Source organism: Ziziphus jujuba, chromosome 6 (assembly GCF_031755915.1).
Source record: "Ziziphus jujuba cultivar Dongzao chromosome 6, ASM3175591v1".
Taxonomy (NCBI): Eukaryota; Viridiplantae; Streptophyta; class Magnoliopsida; order Rosales; family Rhamnaceae; genus Ziziphus; species Ziziphus jujuba.
Window position 1 is genome coordinate 27,209,668 of NC_083384.1, and position 20,386 is coordinate 27,230,053.

General features: G+C 33.9%; 3 protein-coding genes across 3 annotated transcripts; all 3 read right to left on the minus strand.

The window, feature by feature from the left end:
- Nucleotides 1–1,066: 1,066 nt before the first annotated feature.
- LOC107429948 (F-box/LRR-repeat protein At3g48880) lies at nt 1,067–8,233 on the minus strand. Its single transcript, XM_016040726.4, has 3 exons — nt 8,112–8,233; nt 1,949–2,326; nt 1,067–1,836 (listed from the first exon to the last, which is right to left on the minus strand). The coding sequence occupies exons 2-3, from the start codon at nt 2,305–2,307 to the stop codon at nt 1,278–1,280; spliced, it is 918 nt and encodes a 305-aa protein (XP_015896212.1). The 5' UTR covers nt 2,308–2,326; nt 8,112–8,233; the 3' UTR covers nt 1,067–1,277.
- A 1,116-nt stretch (nt 8,234–9,349) lies between these two features.
- On the minus strand, nt 9,350–13,761 carry LOC107429920 (probable DEAD-box ATP-dependent RNA helicase 48). Its single transcript, XM_016040692.4, has 10 exons — nt 12,614–13,761; nt 12,346–12,452; nt 12,134–12,189; nt 11,835–12,059; nt 11,525–11,731; nt 11,338–11,424; nt 11,014–11,109; nt 10,729–10,944; nt 10,300–10,482; nt 9,350–9,867 (listed from the first exon to the last, which is right to left on the minus strand). The coding sequence occupies exons 1-10, from the start codon at nt 13,645–13,647 to the stop codon at nt 9,637–9,639; spliced, it is 2,442 nt and encodes an 813-aa protein (XP_015896178.3). The 5' UTR covers nt 13,648–13,761; the 3' UTR covers nt 9,350–9,636.
- Nucleotides 13,762–14,786: 1,025 nt separating this feature from the next.
- Nucleotides 14,787–19,375, minus strand: LOC107429943 (tetraspanin-10). Its single transcript, XM_016040722.4, has 11 exons — nt 18,959–19,375; nt 18,414–18,526; nt 18,250–18,304; nt 18,111–18,166; nt 16,586–16,633; nt 16,414–16,462; nt 16,236–16,319; nt 16,066–16,133; nt 15,626–15,751; nt 15,443–15,518; nt 14,787–15,075 (listed from the first exon to the last, which is right to left on the minus strand). Exons 1-11 carry the CDS (start codon nt 19,010–19,012, stop codon nt 15,007–15,009), a joined length of 798 nt encoding a protein of 265 aa, XP_015896208.3. The 5' UTR covers nt 19,013–19,375; the 3' UTR covers nt 14,787–15,006.
- Between the last annotated feature and the right edge of the window lie 1,011 nt (nt 19,376–20,386).

The window sequence follows — 20,386 nt, forward strand, 5'->3', positions numbered from 1 at the left end:
TTGTTTAAACATATTTCGTTTAAATATACATGTTCAATTTTAACAAAATGATTTTTATTTCAATTTATAATTTGACAATATTAGTCACACCATTTATTTGTCATGGTGTCTAAACTTTTGTACAACACCATGCTACATATCATGGAAAAAAAAAATATATATATATATATATATGTATATATATATATATGTGATATGGTGCCACAACATATATATATATATATATAATCTTTCTACGGTGCGGAAGCATCCAAAAGCTATATTTTTTGGATAAAAATATTAGTTTTGTTGTACATTGTACACATCAAAATCGTAGTTTTGGATGCGGTTTGCATGCGTAGAATTCTCTTATATATATAGTTTGGTTTGAACACTCTATTTCGTACATTGAACTGAACTAGTGGAGTACAAAATTATTGTCAGATGCAGTAATTTAATAATATGACAACTTGGGCATCCATGACCAATTTGTGGAAATATGTGGATGCCATTATAGCTAAAAATTGAGATAATCTTTATCTGCAGTTAAAATTCACCAATTTTTTAAAAACTTCCTGTTGATGATTTAGCACATGAATATTTATCCTATAAATTCTAGGTCATACTAAAATTCTAGATCCGACAAGGGAAAACAGAATAATCTGTTTCCTGTAGGAAGAGAATCTATCACCAAGAAAAGGAAACACTAGCAAACAGGAAAAGCACAGGAAAAATAGAATATGGGAAATGAATGGCCATAGTTTTCTTTTGCTTTCCTGATCTATTCAATGTCAAAGTCATAAAAATTAAAAAGATCAGTCTACAAAATTTTCTATTAACGAAATAAAGGGGGAAGCTTTGTTAAAAAGGAATTAATGGGGGAAGCATTGTCAAAATTAAGCCTTGTGATTACTAATTTGATTAGAAAATTTTTGTCAAATAGCATAGCTCGTTTTGAATCAATGAAGGTGATAAGAATTGGGACAATGTAAGAAGAAAATTGCATATCTGTCTGGCGCCAAAAAAAATGTGAATGCTGATATGACATGAACATATTTCATTGTTACAAAAAGCACACACATCAAAATTTTCAAACATAGATTATCACCATGTATTTATTCTTTAGCTTTCAGTAGAAACAAGCAAGGCCTTTAAAGGAAGCTTGTATTATGCAGTCATAGCTGCAGCAAGGAAAGATTTTGTTCACGAAAGTCAATTTATTCATGACACATCCTTGGTACCAAACCAGGTTCAGATGAAACATGGTGGTCCAAACATGTTGTTCTTTTTGATCCATGTCAAAGAGCAAGAGAACTTACCTCATCCGTCCGCCAAAGTATCTCATCATATTCATACCACCTCAGAATACCCTCATCATCAAATGTATGCTGGCACATAGCACAAGTTGCCTGGTTACAAAAAAGGAAGGTTTTGAACCGTGAGCCTTTTTCAATGATTTCCTGCTCATGTTCACGGTAGACAACAACGAAGCCTTCGTATTGAGCATCATCAACAAGGAGGCAATGGTTTAAGTTCAGGACCTCCAAATGGTGCAAGGCATTCATGATGCATGAAAGAGCATCCTTGTACACCATTGCACATCTAAGACTCAAGACCTTAAGCTTTGGGATATAGGTGATAATTGCATTTGCAAACTCCAAGTCAAAAGGGCACATAATTTTGAGCCTTGAGAAGTTTTTGCAGTGAGTACCAATTGCCCTGAGGATGTTAACAGGAGAATAAACACATGGCACAGTCAAAGTTTCAAGAGCTTTCCAATGTTTCACCGCCTCTTCAAATGCATCGACATTTAATTGATTCCAAGCAGGTAGAGCAAGTTTTTTGAGTTTAGGACTCCTGCAAATAGGTTTTCTCAATGTTAGTCCCTGAATAAGATTGAATAGAATGGTAAATTTTTCCTTGAAAGTTAACCTTGTTTGGTAAACTTTAAGAAGGGAAAAGTGAGTACCTTTCAGCTGCACAAAGTAAGTGCTCATTCCTTAAGAATGCATAGAAATGGAGAATCAAGCATACTGCATGTCCACCACCGAGACTCATAGCATTCTTCATGATCAGCAATAGTTTGTCACCTGACTCCTTGTCAGACCATGCATATGGTTCTCGGGGAATATTAACTGAGCTAGACTTCATTGTGCTCAGATCAAGCTTCTCCCAGAGAGCTGGGTCACAAGATGCTCGGCGCCATGAGCTACATACACGAGAAACACTAGTAATCAGGTCCATAATGTTCAGAGTCATAAATATCTTAACCAGGATATCATGTGGAACATCATTCCATGACCCAGCTTTCGAGGTTTTTCCCTTCATGGTTGACAACAGATAGTTCCTACAACGTGCAGAAAGTAAAACATATTGAGCAGAAATTACAATGTTTTGAACCATTAAGAATCTAACTTGCAAATGCTACAAATTAGACTGAACCTAAGATTAAGCGCATAAATGATTCTGCAAAAAATATCACAATAATATTCTTCTGACTCAATAAGCAAAATTTATAAGCTTTAGGTTCCTTCCACTGAGTTTCTACTGAAAGGTGCACCTGTTCCTTACTTATTGTTCTTTTCTCGCATTGTTACCTACCTACTAATTTCCAGATGAACAAACAACTAAAATATATGAAAGCAGCCAGAGTCTGCCAGACTAATAGCTATGTACATCCTAATGGTTACATGCCTTCTTTAACATATTCATCAACTATGCCATTATTGATGTGGGTTATGATTTGATGATGTAAAGGGAGAACGCTAATTCACTTTCTAATGTTGGATTTCATCTTTTTGATCATTCATGAAACAATGTGACAGACAATTGCAGAGCACCAAGAAGAATAGCAGACTGGTTGAGGGATTTATCAGTTTGAATGGAAGTGCAATACAGTTACAACAACAAGTAAGAAAGGCATTCAGGTCTTGTGAACAGAAAAACAAACTTTAAATTTAAAACTGGATAACCATTTCATGCTACATTATATTACTAAATATTTTGATAGACAATCAAGATAGTATAAAACTTAAGATCATTTAAGTATGTTTCTTATCTCAAGTTTAGTCTTTAATGTTAGTTTGGAATCAAATTTCGTAAATGGAAAAATATAGAACAAAGAATACAATAAAAGATATTGGAGTTTATCTGCAGATAAGAAGCTAAAGTATTCATGCACATGCAGCATGACGACAAAAACAAAATCTGGTTCCAAACAAAGAATGTTTCTGCTAATATCAGCACTTATAGAAACATCATAACATGTCAAAGCTATGTAAATGAAAACAAAGAACCACACAGTTTTTTCCAATTTTAGCCTAAGCTTCTGTTTAAAAAACTCCCAAATGCATTTTCTCCTGAAATGGGATTTTTTCTGTGATTCTAACATGAATGAATGGATAGTGTGCAAGTAATAGTCACATCAAGGTCAGTTAGAACTACAGAGAATGAAGAATGAATAAGCATTTTGAACATCAAAGAAAGTCTCAGTAAACAGAAAGTTCATACTTTTCAAGCAATAAAGAGTAAGGCATGAGACAGTAAAATTATGTCATAATTTTAACCTACAAAAACTTATCAAGAGGTTGTGGAACCAAACAAGTGCTCAAACTAAATTCACCATTGATATCATAAAGTAATAGATTTGACTCATGTAAAGAATTAGATAATAAATTAGTCAAGAAGATTTCTCATATCAAGACTGAAAACTAGTTTCAAATAAAGATCTCCACATAAGGAATTAGCATTAACTATCGTTCTGTAATAACAATAATGTCACTATACAGTACATGGAAATTGTCCAACAGCATCAGAAATGCAGTAGGCAAATGACAAAGAACTGAGAGACCAATGCAATTAACTTAGGTTATCATTTGGCTTCGTTGATGGTTCCTGTGAAACAATGTGTACTTGGATACCACATGGACTAAAATCATGCCACTGTCGTTACTAAATAAAAATATTTTGATGCAGGTGCTGCTTATTTGCTAAGATGGTGGAGTGAAAAAGAAAAAGAAAAAAAGATACAGGAGCATAGAAGAACTAGGTAACCAATGTAATGCTCATGTAGATAGTTTGAAAGTATGAAAATAATATGGAACTGTTCTATATTCATAAATATCCAAGACACCATGTGGAACATGTCAATTCTATCAGATGTTAGCTTATGTATGGATAAACTTCCTATGGGACTTATAATCTTATAATCCAAACTAGGTGACAAAGTCCTGCCTGGTCTTGACACCATGCTACATATGAAGAAACCATGGTTCCAGAGCGGTGTCAAGGAAATTCACAGCATAAGCATTCTGTTTCACATGCTTATAATTGTTAAACTAGGAATGAATTTGGGAAAATGTATGATATTTTTCAGATGGTTTAGTAGTTCTATTACTTAGGAGAAAAATAGAAAGATAGCGAGCAGAAAGTATCATGTTTCACACCATTAAGAATCCAACTTGCAATCCTAATGATCACATGTCCTCTTTTAACATTTTCATCAACTATGCCATTGTTACTGTGTGTTATAATTTGACAATGTAATGGGAAAATACAAATTCACTTCTAGTGTTACATTTCAGCTTTATGATCATTCACTGAAACAACATGAATGACAGTTGTAGAGCACCAAGAAGAATAGCTGACCGGTTGAGGGATTTATCAGTTCAAATGGATTTGCATTGTAGAATGGCCAGATTTCAAAGATGAAATGTTTAGAACAACAAGCTTTAAGGAAAGGCATTCAGGTCTTGTGTAAAGAAAAATAAAATCTAAATTTGAATCTGAGTAACCATTTCAGGCCACAATACTATTACTAAATATTTTGATTGATAATCAAGATAGAGAGAACTAAGTAGTAACCATTTCTGGCCACAATACTATTACTAAATATTTTGATTGGTAATCAAGATAGAGAGAACTAAGTCTATTTCTTATCACAAGTTTGTTTTAATGTTAGTTTGGATTCAAATTTTCATAAATGGAAAATTATAGAACAAATAATACAGTAAAAGATATTGGAGTTATCTGCATAATAAATAACAAGCTGAAGTTAGAAGTGCAATCTTCCTTGCATATGCAGCACGACAACAAAAACAAAACCTGATTCCAAACAAAGAATGTTTCTCTGCTAATATTATTATTTCAGCTTAGGCTTCTGTTTTAAAAACTCCCTAGTGTATCTTTTCCTAAAATGGAATTTTTCGGTAATTCTAACATGCATGAGTGTATAGTTCCCAACTCATAGTCACATTATGATCAGTTAGAACTATGGAGAATCTAGAATGAATATGCATTTTGAACATCAAAGAGTGTCTGAGTAAACAGAAAGTTCATATTTTTGAAGCAAAAAAGTCTAAAGCATAAGAAAGTAAAATTAAGTCATACTGCCTTAACATGATATAATCACGTTTTAAGCAAAAAAAAAAAAACATGATATAATCACATTATGTTGCCTTAACATAATATAATTAACCTAAAAAATAATAATAACTCACGAAGAGGCATTCTAAAATCAAATGACCGCTAAAACAAAACTCTCCATCGACATGATAAGGTAAATAGAGTTTGACAGCATGCAAAGAAGTAGATAATAAATTACTTAAGAAAACTAGTTTTAAAAAAGATCTCCACATAAGGAATTATCATTAAATATCATTCTGTAATAGCAATAATGCCATCATATAATACATGGAAGCAGTCAAACAGGACTAGTAATGCAGTAGCAAATGACACAAAAGTGAGAGATCAAATGCAAAGAAAATAGGTTATCATCCGGCTTCACTGATGGTTCCTATGAAGAAATGTGTGCTTAGATACCAGATGGACTAAAATCTTGCTCTTTGTTGTTAAATGAAAATACATTGATGCTGATGCTGATGCTGCTTCTTTTATGGAGGAGTGAAAGAAAAAGAAAGATATAGGGTTGTAGAATAACAACGTAACAATGTAAGACTTATGTAGATCGTTTGGAAGCACAAAAAAAATATGTAACTTTTCTATATTCATAAATGTCCAAGACATTTCAATGGCTCTTTTGTTTCAAGCACCGCGTGGAACATGTTGCTTCTGTCACATGTTCACTTATGTATGGATAAACTTCCTATCGTGACCTCTAAACCAAACTAGGCAACAAAGTCCTGTCTGGTCTTGTTATACCATGCTACATTTGAAGAAGCAATAGTTCCAGCGTGGCAGAGAAATCCACAGTATAAGCATTCTGTTCAATATGCTTATAATTGTTAAACCGAAAATAACGTTGAGAAAATGTATGCGATTTTTCAGATGGTTTAGTAGTTCTAGAACTTAGGACTGTAACTTACGAAGAAACTCTGTATTGACTTTGTCTTCATTGGAGCACAGTTCTGCTAATGATGCCTATACATGTAGAATAGTGATATTTTCTACAAATAACTATAACTCTATTCTCTACAATTAACTATGCCTATATTCTCTACAAGTAACTATATGAACAAGATGAACTGGAAGATCTTTCAATACCAAATCAAGCACTCTCATTTGGTGGCTATTAAATTGTTTATGCAGCAAGCATGTGACGACGAGTACTTCCAAAACAAAAAATACAAAAAAATTTAGATACATTATTTCTTAACAATCAGAAATTATAAGTTTAGCAAGTCAGAATACTAAAGCCACACTGCACATTATATATACTTCTCTTTAAGCTACTTACCATAATATGAAATTGTGTTTTCATATCAAGTGTCAAGAAGATGATTTCCCTTAGGAAGGAAACAAAGACAACATAATAAAAATGTACATGGTTAAAGAAATGGTTAAGCCTTAAATGACAGGAATTAAAACCATATTACAGTCTTTGATCTATCACAAAACATTTAGAACATGCCATAATTATAAGCGAAGCTTTGCGAAAGTTCTATACACAATATAGAAAGAAAAGAATTTCATAAATGACAACATCTTTAACAACACGTTACCATAGATACGACAAATAATATAGAATATACGAAGATATGCAGAAAGGCATATACGAATCAAGAATATTTGACTATGCAATCTTATGAATAAAGAATACATATGTACGTACATACAAATATAAAAAAAACAACAAACTTCCAAAAAATTTCTGTTAGAGAATCTTTGCACTTTCTTCTTTTATGAAATCAAGAATCAAGATCACCAATGATCTCTTGCATGAACCAACAAACCAACCTTTTTAAACTCAGGACTAATGAAATCCATATGTGAATAAGATCCCTGATTAAAATTGCTTATTATTGCTATTTGAAGAAGTAACTCCAGATAATTAGCATTTGAACTGTGTTCCTCTGGATCTGAGGATTCATCAGAGCCAGTCAAACATAAAATGATTCATTTTCACTTCAAACATTTATGATATTTAACTAAATAGTGCTAGAGAGAACTAAAATCCAAGTGAAAAACTTTCCCTGCACATCAGAACCATGTTGAACAATTTCAATCTACATGTTTGTCTTCCTACTATCCAAGAAAATCAATCCTTGACTTCAGATCAATGTAAATCCGAATTTTTTAAGAGAAGATGTTTATTTTCATGATTTTTCACCAAAAGAGCTAGCATGCAACCTCAAAATTCAGATGGCTTCAATTCTTCCTTTTCATGCTTGCATATTGATTTTGCTTCAAACTCATTTGTAAGTGTATACTTTACCAAAGGAAAATTTTAAAATTTTTTATAATAAATCCAGTAATTCTTCAAACAATTGCTCTATGGTAAAGAAATTCTAGCAGAATTAATCCAAAATGAAAAGTTTTTACTAGTCTCACTCTTCAAAAACTAGAAACCAGGAATTTTTTAGCATCAAAGTAGCTAAAATTTGTGGCTTTGACACGATTATCAGCAAAAGTTTTCCTTTGCTTTTGATTCAAGTTGCATACTTTGAGCTTGAATTTTTACATTACAAGGCAAAACCCACCTACAAAACACTAAGAAAAGATGAACAAAACAACTTCGTGGCATAAAAATTTGAACCACCTTTTATGTGGCGCTAACCCAAAAAGAAAGAAAATTCTCACTCCAGTGAGAAAATTCTAGTAGATGGTTTAGAGAAAATGAAAGAAAATTAACAAAGAGAAAAGAATGAATACCCTTAAGCAGCAATGAGTTTTACCTGCTGTTGAATGTGTTCTTTGGTTGTGTTTTTTGGTTTATAGATTTTTGAAAAGAGCTTAAGTGACTGAAAAATGCAAAACAGTTCCACTCATATAAATAAAGCCAGGCCTTGAAATTACCGAAAACTCCTTGCCATTTTTAACGGCAAAAGACAACTCAGATTGTCCTTAGGGAAGTTCAATTCAGAGAGATGAGACCAGCATGGTCAATGACAGTTTCAACCAATGGAAATTAGACACGTGAGAAACTGAAGGTTAGTTCTGCCATCTAACAGGAAAGATGAAATGGGTTGACTTACTAAAGGACCTTCTTTGAATGTTTGACAATAGTCAAGGATAGTCTTCATGCACTTACGTGGATTATTCTAATTGGCACCCATTTTGTTAGTTTGTCACCTGGCCAAACTTGCTTTAGTTAATACTTTCTTACCATAATAACCATACAAGGGCATCCTCAAATCAAAATTTATTTTTATTTTCTTTTTTTAATTTTAAGCAAGCAAAGTATAATTCAATTAACATTATTACAAGGCAGATTCCAAAGAAAAATAAAAAATAAAAAATTCCTTTTTTGGTAGGAGGGATTGTTAAGATTTTTTTGTGTTATGAATTTTTGGATGAAGGATTAAAGAGTAAATAAGAATTTATTAAGGATGACTAAAATGAGTTTTTGGGTATGAGTTAAACGAATGTGGATTTGGAGAAGGTAATATTGGATATGCTCAGGTGCTAAAATTAAATGCATTTAATGTGCCAAATCTGAAATGAGTTGTTTGAGCTATTAACTTTTCTATGTAGATTCATAATAAGTTTATACAAATTTTGATAAATTAATTAGAGAACAAATCAACATTTGGTGGAATCAGGCATTTCCCTAATTTGAGTGACTAGTCCTAGATCTCTTATTTTGCAGAATGGTTGTCTTTTGGTTTGGAGTTCCTTTACTTATTTATTTATTTATTTTAATTCGATGAAAAATGATAGAGAGTGCTATCAGTATCGACCATTGGAGTCAAACCTAGCTAAATAACAAACGCACATAATTTCTTATACTATAATGTTCCCACATGGTGGTATGAAATAAAAGGACAATTCTGATCATCTAAATTACTATATTTTTTTTCTTCTTCCTAAGCTATAACAAACTCTCATTGACAAACTCGTATTTGGTGTATCAAACAACGCAACCATTCGTCTTGGCATAGTACAAGACGGAAAATGAGGTATGGAAAAGAAGTATGAAGATGATTTTTTTATTTTTTCCCTTTTTCCCACTGAGATGGTATAACTTAGTGAGAATTTTCATGCTCGGCTTACATTTCGTAGGCCTTAGTGGTCTTGTCCTTTAAGAAGCCCAGCTAGTAATGAACTTGAAAAATAGAGCGAGCTGCCAGAAATGGAAATATACATAAAGAAGAATGAAGGATTCCAAGAAAAAATTCGACAGCTTCGACAAGGAGTCGCATTCCGTTTTTTACCACGGCCACACAAAATCAGCAGGTTGCCCGTGTGCTCAACGAAGTGTCATTTCCGTATTCTTATGCCAGGTATATCTTTCAAACCCATCTTCAATGCTGTCTTCCTAAAGAGGGCAGGAGGTTTTTGCAAACCTATTGATTCACAAAATCTGTTGGCCTGTTCAACTAGTGCGGTTTTGTCCCTGCCAATTTCCTTGATCGAATTATAGTAACCGAGCCACGCATGGTATGCTGCTTCTTTCACACTAGTATCAATCTTGGCAATTGAATCCTCTATCTGCAATTACACCATACAAATGAGAAACCTGTACAAACTGATATAGAAAAGAAATTGGAAACTAGAGCTATTTGCACGTGTATCTAAAGTAAATAGCAGAAACAGATGGACTGCTCAGTAAACAATCTGCTAATTTTGAGATACTGCTATCTATAGAGACAATTAATTCCCGAATTTTCCATGCAATAGATGATTCAAATCTAATCTATGAGTCATTTGATCAAATGGGCAGCGAAAGAAGAGAAGCTTTCAATTAATTCAACTAGTAAATATCAAAAATTATGTCCTATTTATCGTATTCAACTTTTGATCCTTCTAGCCCTGTTTGGTTCAACACTGGATTTTAAACATCATAATTTATTTTGTACAACTTCAAACATACTATTAAAAAAATGCAATTGAAGCATTGTGATAAGAAAGATAGACAACAACCTTGAGTTTTGTGTCTGATTCCAACTTCGGCAAAATATATTTTTCAAGAGGCAGGTCTTTTAATTCATCCAGAAAATATTCTTCCCATGGTGCAAGCAACAAGATGCCTTCTCCTTCTTTTCCTTCCCGTCCTGTTCTTCCAAGACGATTTACATATTGTTGCCGGTCAAAAGGGATGCCCATCTGGCAACAATCATAGTTGAGCCAATTACCATTAAAAGGTCACACATATAATAATCAGACACATGTTATAATGAGTTTATATTTGGAAGGTCTATATTTTCTTTATCAGGACAACTAGACCGTAAGCTATCTACCAAGATGTCATCCTGAAAAGCTCCCTACAGATTTAGAATTACCTACTACAGCTAATTCCAGATGTCTGTGCAGAAACTAAAAATACAGCCACATGCAGTGTTAGACCAATACCTGGATGACCAGCGTGACATCAGGATAGTTCATTCCACGTGCTGAAACATCAGAGGTAACAAGAATCACCCTTTTTGATTCCTTGAATTCCTCAGAAACACGAGTTCGATAAAGTTGAGGCTTTCTAGAATGCATCTCCTTAACGTTCATTTTCATTTCACGGAGAAAAAGATACACTAGTGATGTGACCATTCCACTTGTACAGAAAACAATAACCTGAAAGATAAATGTTATGCCTCAAGTATATGCAACCAACCACGGTATTAAAAAAGTAGAACATCTAACCTTATAATCAGGTGACAGCAAAATATGTTTCATCAAGAGATGGTGAACTATCTGAAAATGTAATTCATGTGGCGCGACAAGAAAGGATTGCCTAACCTGCATTCAGCAACCCAGGATGGGATCACAACACAGCAATGTAAAAGATTCAGATTACATATGAGCAGAACTATTTTAATCATCCACAAAGAATTCATTAAAAGGTGAAATGCCAGAACTGAATTGCATTGGGATGCCATCAACTTAAAGGATTTAGTAGATGGGTAAAAGTAAAATTCATCATAATTTCCCAAATGGAACTTACTGCAGCTCATCACTGTTATATACCTTATCATGAGTTTCAACACAACCCAGACCGACAGTATCAATAAAGGCATGTTCTCTATTCAAAACAAGCTGTGATATTCGGCGCACCTGCATTTTCATAATGGAACAAAATTTTGACATCTGAGCCAATTCATATTAAAAATATTTCTCTTCATTTGAACTTCAGATGAAAGAACAAGGATCAAACCTCTTTTGGGATTGTTGCAGTAAAGAACAAGGACTGCCTCCGACGAGGTAAACAATCAGCAATTGTCTCAATGTCCTTCCGAAATCCCAGGTCTAATAAGTAGCTAGCTTCATCAAGTACAAGCATTTTTAAGCCCATTAATCGCACAGACAATCCAGATTTATTCTCAACATGATCCAGCAACCTGCCAGGAGTTGCAACTATTATCTGCAAAAAATCCATTACCATGGATTTTCACTCTCTAAACAGTCACAAGCCAAAATAATGCAACTAATATAATACTTTCAACAAGTAAAGCAAAAGAATGAACCTGGCTGGGCTTTGATTCTAGGCGTCTCTGGTCATCTTTGAAACGTGTACCTCCAACTAATGTTTGCACCCCTATTCCATCATGGTACTTAACCAATACATTTGTTTCCGCAGCTATCTGACTCGCAAGTTCTCTTGTGGGGCAGAGAATAAGAACATAAATCGGTGGCACTCGTTCAATTTTATTGCTATTTGAAGCTTTCAGCACTGTTTCAATAGCAGGAATCTGTTTGTGTTTAACTACAGCACTAAAACAGAATTGCTATCAAGTCAATTCAGAACAAGGCAAATGTGATGTACCAAAAAAGCAGCAGTTTTGCCGGTGCCAGTTTTAGCTTTGACCAAAGCATCCTTCCCTGACCAATATTAGAAGGTATAAACAAGCCACTCATATTAATAACACAAGGTAAAAGCAGTCCCATAATACTAGATTCAAACGAGGTTTCTAGTTGGAGATTTGAACAATTTCGAAAAACAAGGTAACTTGTAAAGTTGGCAAGTGGGTAACAAACCTTCAAGGAGAACAGAGAGAGTAGCCTCCTGAACTCGCGTCATATGAACGTAGCCAGCAGAAGAGAGTGCCTTGACAGTCAATGGAGATATATCACAATCATCAAATCTGGGTTAAACAAAAACGGCCCCAATTACTACTAATAATTAGCTAATAGAAACTCTCTAAACAGTCCAAGACTATTTTTTTTTTACAAGGATTAATTATATCCATAACCCAAAATCCTCTAACTAAAATTTAAAAAATTTTCAGAAACCACAATGCAATACCTTTTGTCACTAAGAATGGATTCCTTTTCCTCTTCTCCATTTTCTTCTTCTTTTTCAATCAAATTCTTCTGACTAAGTTGATGCCTAATCAACTCAACCTGCTCAGAAAAATCAATTTCTTCTTCGAATGAGTTTAGTGGCACTCTCTTCTTTATCTTTATATCATACTTTCCCAATGAAGCACTACTTCCCATCTTCCTCAAATCCTTCCCAAAAGACTTTCCAGACTCTTCCTCTGAATCCGATTCCGTCTCGCCGTCGCTTGAAGAACTTCCATCCCTCCACAATTTTCTCTGCTTTTTACCAGAAATTTTCTTATTCATCGAAAAATCATCCGCTTTTTTGGCAAAATTCGAACTTTCTCTGTTACCCACAAAACTCTGTAAAAAGGGTTTCATAAAATCTCTGTTTGAAGAAGAACCCAAGTCGTAATCATCACTATCGTCCTCACTCGAAGAACTCTCATTTCTCCGATTCCTCCTCTGCACAGAGTAATTCCTAGCCCTTAAATAATTGCCATTCGAATTGCTCAAATTTACATTACTATCCCGTTCAGTTATCATCTTCCTCAAATCAATCGGCGGCGGCGGCGGCCCAGTGATCGATCTTGACCGTTGCTGGCTCAACCTCGCCGTCGACGACGGCGGTGATTTAACGGGACCGTCGCGTTCGTTCCACAAATCTTCGGCTCCTTCCTTCATAAACCGATCGGCTAGGGCTTTGATGTGGTCGTTGGGGCTCATAGGTCCGGGACCCTCAGACGAACCACCCGGTTCCGGAAACGGGTCGGGTCGACCGGAGATTTTTGCCCGGATTTGGGAGCGAATACGGGCCTGGTAGAGCTGCTTTTCTTGTTCAAGGAGGCGTTTTTCTTTGTCTCTGGCTCGCTTCTCGTGCATCCGCTTCCATTTCCACTTGCTGACGCCGCAGGGGAAGGTACGAGGACCGCCGCCCATTTGCCGAGTCAGCACGAGACTGTGTAGAAGAAGCTTCGAGACTGTTCTGGAACGTTCTCGAAGCATCGAAGTCGACATTGTCGATGATGATGGAAGAGAAACGAAAGTGAGTTCTTTTCTGTGTTTTTTGATTCGGAGAAGAAGAGGGTTTAGGGTTTAAGGTGGAAATGATGATGGGCCTCGAAGTCTAAAGGATTAGAGCCCAACCAGTACCGAAACTTAAAAAAATAAAAATAAATTCATCAGAGCGGTATTTTTTGCTTTTAAAATTAATTAATTAATTAATTAAGCTTTTTAATTTTTAAACCTTAACTTTTTGTAAATATTTTGTAGATTAAAATGGTGCTGTAATACAATTTTAAACTGTTTAATAATATATATATATATATATCTATATAATGGTGCTGTAATACAATTTTAAACTGTTTAATAATATATATATATCTCTATATAATGGTGCTGTAATACAATTTTAAACTGTTTAATAATATACATATATATATATATAGTTTAATAATATATATATATATATATCTCTATATAATGGTGCTGTAATACAATTTTAAACTGTTTAATAATATACATATATATCTATATATAATTTTATTATTATTATTTATAATAATCTTTTTTTTTTTAATGTTTTGAATTTAATATCTTCTAATTATACATATAAATAGCTTATCAACCGAATTAACCTTACTTGAAAAGTTGTTGAATAATATATGACTCCAAACAATGTAAAATTGTTTCATTGTTTGGCCAATGATCGTACACAAATTTGGTTGTGAAGAGAGAAATTCTGATTGTGCAAAAGAATGACTTTTTGAAATTTTCCCATGAAATATGCTTAAAACTTCTTTGCTTAAAGAGTCTAGCATTGAGATGTGAAACTCAACTCCAACTTGTATATGTGATTTTTCACGAAGTAGATGTAGATGTAATTGAGCAAAGAAGTTTTAAGCATATTTCATGGGAAAATTTCAAAAAGTCATTCTTTTGCACAATCAGAATTTCTCTCTTCACAACCAAAGACATTAGTTGAAGATGAAGAGCAAGCCTAGGATGTGCTTTAAGTGTAAGAGATTGAGATATCTTTTGCAAAGATCAGTCCTGGAAATGAGTTCCGTATTCTCATTCTCAAGTCTGAAAGCAGACTTCTACCCAAAAATTTTAAATTAAAAATAAATAAATAAATAAAGTCTCAGAGCAGAAAATAAATAATATACTTGAATTTATATAAATTAAACAATAATATTTTGTTTGCATAGCATCATCAGAACATTTTTACACAATTCTCTTCAATACATTGCACAACAACAACAGTTGCTCATCTTTCTCCCCAGCCTCGCATTTTCATCTTCAGGAACAATACAGTTCAATTTTACATCAGAAAATTGATATTTATATATATATATATATATATAACACTACTTTTCATGCTTTGGATTGGCTTCTTGCTGCAGCATTTCGCCTCGCACAGCATCCCACAAAATATATCATCGACTTTTATTGTACAAAACAAAAAAGAAAGGAACAAAGAGGTAAATTCCAAAACATCAAACACTCGCAAACAGAAAGCATAAAACAAACGGTAAGAGATCGTAGAACCGGAATTATTGAAAGTTCCTCCCTGAACAAGGCTTCAAGCAATTTAATATAATAACCATATGCTGATAGTCAATCTCAAATAGTTGCACAAACAGTAATTTAGGTCGCACATCATTAAAAACATGAAACAAAAAGTCAATTTTTTCGCATATACTTAGTTTGTAAGTCCCTCCATTTTCCACAATTTTTTGTGGTTCGCCTACCATTATTAGTTGAAGATAATTCGACCATTGTAATAAGTTGAAGAGTAAGAATGGCTTACCAAGATAAGGAATAGGACGACATTGAAGATAGCAACCACCCTCCACTCAGTTTTCATGTATTGTGCTACTCCAGCCCTAGGAAATGATTGAAGAATAGCACATGCAAAGAAAGACCATTAATTAGAAAGGAAATGGGAAAGAGAAGAAAAAACTAATATATGATCATATGTCTAGTGAATTACTTGCAGGAATCACAATTATAGCACTTGACTGTGCGAGAATTTTTGTAGAGCTTGCAGTCCTCGTTGGAACTGATTGGGTGAAAGCTCAAGTCATAGTATGAAGCGTTCACAGCAGGATAACCACATCTATAGATAAAATTGAATTCCAGAAAATGGTAGCATCAGTTTCTTGGGGTTTCACAAGCCCAAATTATTGTCTGAAATAAACTGCATATAACTCATTAACTGTTTACAAATCAATAAGGAAAAACATTGCAGATAACAACCAAAACGTGTACTTTAATATTGTGGAATTTCATTGTCTCTTCCACCAACCAGTTTCTATAACACATAAAAATATGTGTAATAGATCTGCATAGAAGAATCTAGAAGATAGAAAAACCTTTAATTGGGAAAGGGTAAGAAATTTATGAGAGAAAAATATCCAGTCAGTCACCTACTCAGATGGTGGCCGACAGCAACCAGCCTCAATTGGGGTCAGTTTTGCCGATTTGTATTGCTTGAGAGTCTGCAACCAACAATTAAAGCTTGAACCCATTCAACAAGATAAAAAGAAACTCTTAATATTACAGAATATAGAAGAGAAATCTACACATTTTGAATAATGGACCTTATATTTTTTTGACAGATTATTGCAGTCATCAGATTTCACTAGACAAGTCTTCAAGTGCTTCCAGTTACGTGTATTGTTCAGCTGAACAAGAAAACTGAAAATCAATATCAAGCACCAAAACAAAGTTGACACTCTACCATTGATATTTTAGATGTATAATAACAGAAATCCTCACCTGTTTTAGGAACCATGAACTGTAATCTTTAAGTTCATACTCCTTATACCTGTTCAGACAAGAAGAAAATACACCACCCAACCAAAAAGCACAATGAGAAACCACAATAGTGATGCTACTACATAAATAGAATAAATTCTTTCCTCACTAGGCAAATTGAATTAACTCTTGCCTTAGACCAGGAACGTTATGACCAGAACCATTATTTGTTACAATGAACCTGCATGTAAAAGAGAAAATTAGTTCATATCTAGAAACATTCTAACCAATGAAAGTGGAACTTTAAATAGTTTTCATTTAATAAGCACATAATATCCCTGGATAGATGCAAGACAACGCTTTCCAAAATAGTATTTTAATTTAAGGTATTTCTAAAATAGCACATAGTATTTATGTATATGCACTTGCAAATGCCATTTGAAGAAGGAACATTTAACTATAATATTTGATGGTTATATATGTATCCAAAAAAACAAAAGAGGTATATATTTGCTATCCCAATCATTCTTGTTAGTCTGAAAAAGAAAAGGATGATTTATCACCAAGTTACATGCTTTTAATTCCTACAAGATGTGCCTCTTCCCAATGCCTCCTATAGGTACTAGTGGAGCAGGTCTGACATAACTCATAGATGCAAGCTTTCACTTATTCTAGAATCATTAGTTCATATCTAGAAACATTCTAACCAATGAAAGTGGAACTTTAAATAGTTTTCATTTAATAAGCACATAATATCCCTGGATAGATGCAAGACAACGCTTTCCAAAATAGTATTTTAATTTAAGGTATTTCTAAAATAGCACATAGTATTTATGTATATGCACTTGCAAATGCCATTTGAAGAAGGAACATTTAACTATAATATTTGATGGTTATATATGTATCCAAAAAAACAAAAGAGGTATATATTTGCTATCCCAATCATTCTTGTTAGTCTGAAAAAGAAAAGGATGATTTATCACCAAGTTACATGCTTTTAATTCCTACAAGATGTGCCTCTTCCCAATGCCTCCTATAGGTACTAGTGGAGCAGGTCTGACATAACTCATAGATGCAAGCTTTCACTTATTCTAGAATCGAAAAGGTTCTAGATTTATTAATCAAAAATCACATGGCAGCATTATGTTTGAAAAACATTACAGTGCAGCTGGATGCTGACACAAGCACATGCTTGACCCTGTATCAGCTGGCATTTAAGGACGATGGAATGCTTCCCCAAGTTTAGATATATCCCGTAGGATATGATCTTACTAATAAAAGCGGATACAAATACATATTGTCTCCCATAACCATGGTTTAGTAATTGCATCCACAATGTCCCCCAAGAAATGATCTATTAAATTTTTAATTTTCCTTTATCTTTGATTCTTGTTTACCATTCAGGGACCTTAAAGGCCAATAATCTTTTGCCATGTTGGCGAATGTGATGCATAAATTGAAAATGGAATAAGTAATCTTTAAACTGAAATCAGCAATTAGCAATCCAGATGGAGAAGGTCTACCAGCAATTAGCAGACCGGAAGGAGCAGATCTACAACTATACATTTCGACAGTACACCATAACTGATCAAATTGAACTAGGGAATCATTTTTTCTTTTTGAGTTTCAGAGACTACCAATAAAATTACGTAAAATATCATAGAAAGCAATTCAAAACGAAGCATAAAACATTGAGCTTCTGCATCATATATACTTACGCCAATACCGTGAATACCAGAATTCCCACCAATACGAAGCACAACATGATCAGATACTGCAAGTGAAAAGTCAAGAAAGTTCCAGAAAAGAATGAAACACAATGTGGACAACTATAACATTACAATTCATAAAGGATACAACCCATAACAGTATAGCGCTGTTCTTTAAAGCGCCTAAGAACCCGATTATAGATCTAAAACTCAAAGGAAACACAACAATGTTAGTTTAAGAGAATAAAAAGGGAAAGGAAGATTACAGTGGAAAAATATTCATCGGGTTCAAGTGATAGAGACACAGTTTACATTAGAAAGATGATGCCACCGAGTCCTAAGACAGGGAGAGTAAGGGACTTTCGACAGCCGTCGTGATGGGTGCTCAGCCACACCCCAAATACTACCACAGCAATTGATAGAAGCTGCACAATAAACATTTTAAGTAAGCATAAACACAATACAATTAGAAAACCCAACAAAATTTATTTCTCTAGTCGATTCTAATGTACACAAACAAGTCTAGAAGAGCCTACTTAGGAAAACTGAGTGCATAAATTTCAACAACAAGCTGAGACCAAATCAGGCAATGAAATAAACCCAGCATAGATTTTAGAAAATCGAAAACCCCCACACAACAAGGAAGGCATTGCAACCTAAGTACAGCTCGAGACCCATTTGGGAGAAAATTCGAGAGAGAGAGAGAGAGTATAAACTAAAAGAGTGTGCTTTCACAACTTAAAAGAGGGTGCTTTCACAATGTAATACAGAAACTGGCACCGAAAAGAAAAACCCTTTCAGCTAAAGAATCAAGAAGAGAATTAGAAACAAAAAAAAAAAAAAAAGAAAAGGCGTACCACAGTGAGAAAGTTGATCCATCTGATGACAAAGGTGCTTGTTCCTACACCCATTTTCCGTCTCTTTCTCTAACCTTTCAAACAAAGCAAAGGAGAGACAGGAACACAAAGGAAAGTAGGAGTGTCAGAAAGCTTCTTAATACCCAAAGAAAAAAATTAATGTTAAAAAAAGAAAAAAAGGGAGGAATTAGGTGGGTGTTCCTTCTGAGCTCTTCTAAGTGGCACTTGCACTACAAGAAACAAAAGGGCAAGTCGGCAAGAAGAAGAAGGGGGAGAGGGTTGAATTGTGTGGCTTGTATGGGAATAAAGGTGGAGATGCAAGGTCATTTTGGGAAATGGAAGAAAAACGCATGCACATGGTTCATGTTCCCCATGGTTTGTTTTACCATTAACACCACACAACAAAGCAGAAGATAAACTGATAAAAAGTTAAGAAAGCCTCTTGCATCATTTATTCATTTCATATCTAACCCCTCTTCATTCACGCACTGAATAGTGAATAATAATATTTTTATCAAAAAAAAAAGTGAATAATGAGTCAAACTACCCAAAACATTAATTAATACAAAGAAAAAGTGAATCAACGTTGACGGTTGTCTCCGGATTGTGTATCTAATAAATACGTATCTTTGTACTATCTTTTTGTTTTGTTTTTTTTTTTTTTTCTTAGGACGTATTTATCATTTTTTTTCACCAGAAAAAAAAAAAAAAAAAAAACTCTGATTTTAAACAGGATATGGGTTTTCCGGTTCCTACACTTTTTTTTTATTTTATATTTTTGCAAAACTGATAATATTTTATATTTTTACAAAACTGATAAAGTAGAGGGAGTATATCATTATTTTTTTGGGGGTAAATAAGTAAGTATATTACTATAATTTTCTGATATCGATTAGTGTTAATGTCATGTGGCTCTTAAAGGAGATTTTTAAAATTTTTGACCGTTGGTCAGGTGGGACATAGAGTATTCCTTTTTAAATTTTTCAAAAGTTGAATAATATCAAGAAAGTATTCCTAAATCACAGTGCGGCAAGATGACTAATTTACCCCTCCAAAGTTTGCTCGATTGTAATTCAATTACACGTCATACTAATAATAATAACAGTAATAAAAGAACTTGTGGATTTTGAGTGCCAAGAAAAGGACAAAATAAGTAAAAACCAAATTAGAACCAGACCATGAAGGTTTTGACAATATTTTTTTTTTTTTTTTTTTTGGTGAAATGGTTTTGACAATTTTTTTAAATTTTTTTTTCTTCTTTTTGGTGAATATGGTTTGGACATTTCAGTTAAAGGAGGATTGAATTCACAACCATTAAGAAGCTTAAATGGGCAATTGTAGTCTCTCTCACATCTCAAATAGATAGTACTGCTCCTATTTTGAACAATAAAACCCGAGTGCCAAGAAAAGGACAAAATAAGTAAAAAC

Coding starts and splice junctions, on each gene's coding strand:
- LOC107429948 (XM_016040726.4), bottom strand. CDS start 2,307: ATGAAGGGAAAAACCTCGAAAGCTGGGTCATGGAATGATGTTCCACAT. Junction 1,837..1,948: donor TTACTTTGTGCAGCTGAAAG/GTACTCACTTTT, acceptor ACCTATTTGCAG/GAGTCCTAAACTCAAAAAAC.
- LOC107429920 (XM_016040692.4), bottom strand. CDS start 13,647: ATGTCGACTTCGATGCTTCGAGAACGTTCCAGAACAGTCTCGAAGCTT. Junction 12,190..12,345: donor TCTCTCTGTTCTCCTTGAAG/GTTTGTTACCCA, acceptor AATATTGGTCAG/GGAAGGATGCTTTGGTCAAA. Junction 10,945..11,013: donor TGCTGTCACCTGATTATAAG/GTTAGATGTTCT, acceptor TTTATCTTTCAG/GTTATTGTTTTCTGTACAAG.
- LOC107429943 (XM_016040722.4), bottom strand. CDS start 19,012: ATGGGTGTAGGAACAAGCACCTTTGTCATCAGATGGATCAACTTTCTC. Junction 18,527..18,958: donor GGATCAACTTTCTCACTGTG/GTACGCCTTTTC, acceptor TTTATTGTGCAG/CTTCTATCAATTGCTGTGGT. Junction 15,519..15,625: donor TATAATTGTGATTCCTGCAA/GTAATTCACTAG, acceptor ATCATTTCCTAG/GGCTGGAGTAGCACAATACA.